This window comes from Mauremys reevesii, linkage group 3 (assembly GCF_016161935.1).
Source record: "Mauremys reevesii isolate NIE-2019 linkage group 3, ASM1616193v1, whole genome shotgun sequence".
Lineage (NCBI taxonomy): Eukaryota > Metazoa > Chordata > Testudines > Geoemydidae > Mauremys > Mauremys reevesii.
In genome coordinates this window covers 87,791,314-87,798,858 of record NC_052625.1, presented here as the reverse complement: position 1 = coordinate 87,798,858, position 7,545 = coordinate 87,791,314, and the positions used below count along the sequence as shown (strand labels likewise).

Genomic DNA, 7,545 nt, shown 5'->3' with positions numbered 1-7,545 from the left:
AAAAGAAAGATTCAGGGTCAAATTTTGTATATTGAATTACACCCTTTGCAACCACATTACAATCAAAAGGGTTGCATTGAGGATAGGGGCCCAAACGTCAAACAGTTATACATGTGCTTAATGTTAAGCACGTGCATAATAGTTTGCAGGATCCAAGCCCTACAGCAGCACAGAATTTCTTCCAGAGCTTCAGTTTTCTGAATCAGTTGTTTTTCTGCTTAGTTAGGTAGCTGTAAACTTGGAAATGTTTGCTGAACTAGAAAAAAAAGCAAAACATAAAAAAAGGTAAATGGCTTCCCTTTTTTTTTTTTTTTGGTAGTAGAAAACATACAGTACTGGTGACCAACATAAAAACTAGTCAAAGGAAAATACTTTCCTCTTATTGTGAAGGTACCGCAGTTATGCCTTGTATACCTGACTTTGCTGACAAGGCTCCTATTTCCAGCAGAAAGTATTGTACGTTAAACATGTCTAATATTTTCTAAAATATGACTCGCCACGAAAAATATTAGCATGACCACTTGTCATACAGCTAGCTAGGCAGCCAGATCTCTGCTATTACATTCAAACTTTAGCCTGTCATTTTAGTCAATGTTGATAAAAAGGTCCAGCCTGAAATTATGCCTGCATCTTTCCTCACTGGAGAAAAATATCCAGTACTTCCAGTGTATGAATGGATGAGCTCTCTAGCATTTCACATAATTACAAAGAACCAAACACCACAGCCAGTGCTTTCAACATTTAACTTGAGAAATAAAACAGTTGCTCTGTGATGCCTAATAGAGTTTTTGGAGCCTTGAACCTAAAAGCTGATTTTCCTTCCGTCTGCAGCAAGATAATTCAAGTACTGTAACTTCAGGAAAAGTTACAGCCCCAGAGGTTTTCTGCTAAATTTCAAACTGATTACAAGTAGATCACACATAAACATTCACAATAGCAATGTGTAAAATGTTCTATTTATAGCCAAGAACTCCCAAGTGACACTGGTGTTAAATCCAGCCACAGTACAATATAATAAAAGTACCATTGAAACCCTTACTAGAAAGATACAATTTTAAAAGTACCCCCTAATATTTTTCCCTTCAGTTTTGAATTAAGGCCTCAGCAATGTAGCCCATGAGAAAAGGCCAGTCTTTTATATTCACATGCCATAAGTTTGCTTTGATAGCCGATTCTGAAGCAACCGAGTTGTCAGTCTCTCTCTGGTTTATGTTGTGTCACTGATGTTAGACAGGAGACTGGCAGACAGTCGCCTAGCTGAGGTAACTCTGTAGGTATTACCTCCACAGGCAGATCTGCTTCTTAGCATTTGTAGCTTTTTTTTTTTCCTTTCCAAAAAAGAAAAAACCCAAACCAAACCAAAAAAACAAAAACAAAAGGAGAGATGCCTTAGAGTTAAACCAATTTGTCACGGCTGTTTAGTCATCAATCTTCACAGGAAGTGAATCCGAGGTCTGGGGATCATGTGGTTGGGATGGAATCCATAATGAAGTTTCCTCTCCTTGTGTCAATTTTTCCCATTGTTTGAGATTTTCCCTGGAGATGCAAAAAGAGCAATAAAATAATTTAATATTTTGTTCATAATAATTTCTGCTATATTATACCAACAGAAGTAGTTTTATGGCGTACATAACACTGATTGATAACGTTTTTCTTACTACTGTATTATTTCAACTTATTTCTTTCGGTCAACTCCATATTTTAATCTAAATAGGGGAAGTATATGCTGGCTATTGCCAGGATCCTGTTTGTTCTGCAATTCAACAGCTGCCGATTTGCCACAGAATTCACCCCTTGCTAAAGAATTGTGCTAAGGAGTCTAATCCTCATGATTGCAGAGATGTCTTTGAAACCATGACCTAATGCAGTGATGCCTGCTCAAGGCTGCAGAGAAACTGAAACAATAGCTCTTGAGAGATGTGACCTGTCCCATACCTCACTCAGGGCATCATGGACTCTGTGGCAACCTAATTTGTCGTTTTTCCAGGATGCCACAGAATTCAGCATCCTTGCCATGCCATTTGCCTCTCCGGAAGCCATGGCAACCCACATTATCTCAGATGTGGCTGCTTTGGTATGCACTATGTGTATTCCATTTCCAAAACAATAATGGAAGTGACACCATACAAATACAACACTGTACAAATTCAGTAAGAAAGTAAACTTATTGTTCAGAACAACAGATTTATTAAAACAGAAATGTGGAGCAAACTATCAGATAAATTAACCTTTCAGATTCTTAGGTAATATCTTATTCCAACAAGATGAATGATGGTGTCTTTTTAAAAGGTACAGCTGGTATGATTCATATGCCTTTCTGCTCACCAGCAAAGCTCTGGCTCTGAAGTGCCTGGAATAAAGGCCCACAGTCTCTCAAAGTTAAAACCTTTGATGCTGACAGGATGTCCTGGCTGCTTGTGTTGCTACTACTTTGCAGCATTTGTCTGCATTCCAAAGAATTCAAGGACATAGCATCTTAAACATCGCATTCCAGAAACTAATATTACGGGTATAAGGGTGTTATCAAAATATATTTAGTCAGCAACTGAAGCAGTATTGAATGCGTCTCTTCACTGTGATGAAAGCCATTTGCCTCTCACTAAAAGGGCCATATGCAGCACATTCTAGTTATCTGAGGGTATGTCTACACAGCAACTAGACACCCATGAGAGCCTGAGTTTGCTGGCATGGGCCAGCCACGGGTGTCTAGTTGCTGTGTAGAAATACTCCCAAAGGGCCCTGGGGAAACCCAAGTCCCTCAGTTAGACAAGAGTTTTGATAATCAGAGGAACTGGCCAGTGAACTTTGAAATACATATTCAGGGTTGAGTTCAAAGCCCCTTGTCTGGCTCCCCCAGCTATAGACAGCCCAGAACTGGCTGGCTCAGTGCAGCTCCAGTCTTGCTGAATTTAGGATCTCTGCAGAGGTGGCTTTGGTTGTGCAGAGCTGCTACGTTCTGAAATCAAAGAGCTGCTGATGAATAGGAGGTTAGGCAAAACTCTTACATTGTAAGATTTCAGTTTATCAGGAGCCATTTCAATCTTGTGGTGATCATTAATTCTGCTCACCTGAATATTAGCAGTTCCACACAACTTTAGTCAAACCTTAGGAAATGTACTGGACCTTGAGATAAACCAAGAGTTTAGCTTACCTGGTGTCTGGATAACTAAAGTTTGACTGTAGTTGACATGGGATTTTAGAAGTAAAAATATTGAATCTTGGATTCCTAATAGTGAAGCATGATTACTGGGGTAGAGAACACCAGTGCAATCAGTACTAAGCAGTCTGATTACTGTTAATTCACACACCATATGCTGGTCCAGAAGAAACACATTCTTCGAAAGACGCTCATATTTATTCTAAAAGACTCTGCGCCTGACCTTCAGAGGGACAGAGCACCTGTAATTCCCACTGAAGGCAAGTAAAGTTGTGGGTGTTTGGCACCTCTGAACATCAGGCCTTAAGCATTTCTATTTGAGTGTCCAAAAAGTGAGACTCCCAAAATTAATAGATATTTTAGAAAACTTATTTTAACAACGTTTAGAGTAGGGAGGTTTTGCCTGTCTAAAGTTTTGGGAATCTGGCCAGGAATCAAGAAGGTTGGGGTCTAACTGGAATCCTCATCCTGACTAGAAGTTTGTGAAATTTTTCAGCCAAAATTTTTTTTCAGCAAAAAATGTAGATTCAGTGACACTGAAATGTTTTGTAAATTTGTGCTGAATTTGACAAATTGTTTCAGTTGGACAAGAAAATCCCAAAACCCTAAATGTTTTATTTTGACATTTTCAAAATGAAATGTTTCTATTTTTCTGTTCAAAATGACTTTGGTCTGAAACTTCCTTCAATGTTATTAAAAATTTTAATTTTTTTTTAAAAATACTCAAAATTTCTCTTTTCAAATCAAAATAAATGTTTTGGTTCAACCCAACATAAAGGTTTTGTTTGATTTTGTTCAAATGGAAAGACATTTAAAAAAAACCCATTTTGATAAGCCTAAAATTTTGAAAAGTTTTGGGTCAACCCAAAACAATTTTTTTTTTGGAACGTGCCTTGCGCTAGAAGTCCTGACAATGATATGCTTTGTAACCTTATGCATCTTATTTACCCTCTCTAATCCTGAATTTCCATACCTCTAAAATGCTGATAATGATGCTCAACTACTTCACACAAGTATTGTGAGGCTTATGTAAATATTTGTAAAATAAGTGCAAAACATAATTAAGGCCAGCCAGGTGACTGAGGAGTTCTTGGCTTCCAGTCCTGAGGTTAATCCATTAATCATGTGGCCTCTAAGAAGACTTCTTTCCCACCTACTTCATAATGAAAATATTTAAGTACATATTTCTGAGCAAAAGTAGATTTCTGATTTTGAAGACATCCAGCTAATGGGAAATATTTCATGAAGAAATTCATCTGAAGTTTTCATAAATGTAAAACATTTTGAGGAAGTTGAATAAGTTTAAAAAAAAAGACAGTATAATTGAGAAAAATTGTGATAGGAACCAGCTCTGCCACAGAATACACAATTTGTCTTTAGGCCACAGTGAAACAGGCAGCCAACATCTAGCTTTCAGCTGTTGATATTACTGGATGACTATTTAGTAATCTATCCCTCACAGGAATTACAAATCTAGCAATTAGCTAGGTTGCAAGACTGCACAAGCTACCTTTACAAGACAGCTGACTGATTCACAGTCCAGTAAAATTAAGAATGTTTACTAGTAGTTTTATAGGGAACTTCAAGTGAACTAATTTTTTGTTGAAATTATTGGGGTTTAGCTTTGGCCTTTTGTTTCTAGCATTAGGAAGGGAGTCTGGAGCCTCCAACACTGAAGGGAATGAGAGACATAAGGTTCCACTGAGGGAAACTCAGTGTAATAACAAAAAACATGTTAAAGCAGATAGGAACATCTGGAGTAGGCAGGAGCAAGTCTTGTCACCACAATTACATTTAGGCAATTGATGGGCTTATATCTGATATGTAGAAAAGGAGAGAATGCAGAGGGAAAAAGGTATGTGCATGCATGGGTGGGAAAGAGTCAGAAAAAGCCTCCATCACAATGGAGGCCCAGAAGTGATAGTATTTATTTTATTTAGCATTTGCATATTCGCTGAGCCAAGCAACGTGGCCAAGTGGAGCTCTCGGAGCCCACCACTGAATTTAGTTAGCAGGCACTCCTCAATAATGTATATCATTGTTTGATCTGCACCACAGCTGCAGCATGGATTGTCTCGAAGATTCTAGTGGTGCTGGTTGTCTGCACAAAGGCCTTGCCCAGTCCAGGATCGACTAAGAAGGACCCACTGATGACGTGGCAGGTTGAAGCTGGGCAGGAGAGCAGTAGGGTCTGTGATGAGGAACCGATTTGTGGTTGGTGATAAGCACCAGTCTTCCTGCCACCGGGATTCTGCTGTCATGGCAGCCTTGACCACAGTGGGTGTTGTAATGAAAGACATGTAGCTAGTGGGCTAAAAAGGGCACTGAACAAGGGCAAGTCTGGGTTGGCATGTACCTTATCAAGCAGCTTGCCAGCTGCTATCTCCCTCCTGATGTAAGGGGGAGCAATGTGGCTCAGAATTGGAAGCCACAGAAGATGAGTCAGTCAAACAGTTCCTGTGATAATGTGTAATTGTTGAGTTGATTTGCATGTCAACAAGTTTCGTGTTCCCTGTCCAACTCCATACTGGCACACAGAACTACTGCTATTGAGTATGAGATGGCAAGGGCTGAGGTCCTTAGGGTTGGAGCATCTGCTCCCCATGAAGAACCTGCCAGTTTGCTGAGAAGGTTGTTGTGTGTCTTGACCTTTGCTTGCATTTTGCTCAGGTGGCTTTTGTATGTCAGTGTTCAGTCAAGGGTCATGCCTAAGTAAACTGGGTAAGCTTCATGCTTCAGTCTCTGGCCATTCATTATGATGTTTAGTTCCCTCTTAGCATTGGCATGGTGGAAGTGGTATGGGCTAGAGTCTGTCTTGCTGGTGCTAGGTGAAAGTGCCATGTCTTGAAGTAGTCAGCCAGGTGTGGCAGTTGGGTTAAGTAAGCCACCATCTGAGTATTCTTGTCATATAACCAATGGAACTACTGTATGCAAATTAGCTGTAGAGCAAGAGTAGTGATTTGACGACTTACCTGTGAAATCACATAGTCTAGGACTGTTGGCATGGCATAGATACATACCTTGCTGTCACACGGATATAATCTGTGAAGTCAAAGTGGCTGAGAACTTAAAAATTGGATGATAACAGACCACATATCCCAGTGATGACTGAACCTGATGATATTCTGAATCAAAAGAGCTTTCAGCCAAGCTTGTAGCTGTTTCCATGACTTCACGCTGACTCAGTCATTCTAGGCTTCAGAGTATACACAAACACACACACTTCTGGACCTCAACTATATATTTTAGATGGATAAATGGATGGACAGATAGAGAGAGGGAATTTCCTTCTGTTTACTTTACACTGTCACTATACCCAGAAGAGAAAATGCTAGTGGTTTAAAGATCTGAAGAATGAAGAGAGTACTCTGATTTGCCACATAGGAGAGAGAAACATGTCAGTTCAACTAGAATACAGGAACACAATCAGCAGAAAAGGAATAAGAGAGAGATGAGGTGACAGTAAAAGCACAGAAGAAAAAGGTATTTTAATTCCCAGTAGTTATGCGCATGAAGCAGACAGAGGGAAGTTGAGTTGTACTGGGCTAGATGGAGGCAGCTAACTGGGGGCACATTACCAGTGGACCTGCTTGTCTACAGGTAGTTTTGACACTAAATAAATTTTAATAGCTGCATCCATAGACCTGTGTTGGCTGAACCTACCCAATAGTCCCTGCCTCCAGGTGTTGGATGCACTTGCTAAGAGAAGAACATTTATGTTTGTCTATATGAAATATTTGCAATGTAGAGGCATATATTTTTAGACAGAGATACGTAGTGGGGCATGCTCTCACCCAGCCAAGATATATGCTGTGCAAAAACTTGCACTGCTACTCACCTGCATGCCCGGAGTAGTGGCCCAGCAGGAGGGAAGATCTGTGTGAGTGTAGTGTAACATGGGATGGCTACAGCATTGTAGAATCCAATCTGTGAAAAAAACAGTGGAAAAAATATTGTCAGGAGCCAAATTATGACACAGTTAACTGCAAAAGAGCCCCAAACTAGTCTATTTACTTTCTTACAGTCTATCTTACTGTTCTATACTGCTGCCCATCACCATAGCCTCTGAGCACCAGTCAAAGTGAACTCAGTAGCAGGCAGTTCTCCTTTTGGGGGTAAAACATACTGCCTGAGGTAGGTTTTCTCTTTGGATTTTGTTGCTAGGTTGATTTGTTTGTTGTGAGGGTTGGAGGCAGTGGGTAGATAGGACTGTCCATGTTCAGAGTGTCATTATATGGAAAGGCTTTTCAAAGAGGAAAATATTGCAGTGTTTCCAAAAGAGGGTCAGATTCTGGATTTGTCTTATGCCCTCTGGAATTCTGATTCATCCCTGGATTCCTAAGGATGGATGTTCTAAGGATATTGTATAGTGGGAACGTTTTCTAAAA

General features: G+C 39.9%; 1 protein-coding gene across 7 annotated transcripts in view; it reads right to left on the bottom strand.

The window, feature by feature from the left end:
- Window positions 1-299: 299 nt before the first annotated feature.
- PDE10A (phosphodiesterase 10A) overlaps window positions 300-7,545 on the bottom strand; it is a 300,539-nt gene continuing 293,293 nt past the window's right edge. For 6 of the 7 annotated variants that reach the window (XM_039529760.1, XM_039529761.1, XM_039529762.1 and 3 more), the window contains 2 exons: window positions 6,996-7,084; window positions 300-1,536 (listed from right to left, as the gene is read on the bottom strand). In XM_039529760.1, coding sequence (XP_039385694.1) covers window positions 1,419-1,536; window positions 6,996-7,084 — 207 coding nt within the window. In that variant the 3' untranslated portion in view covers window positions 300-1,418. The remainder of the gene's footprint in view (window positions 1,537-6,995; window positions 7,085-7,545) is intronic. The other variant, XM_039529764.1, reaches the window with a different exon arrangement.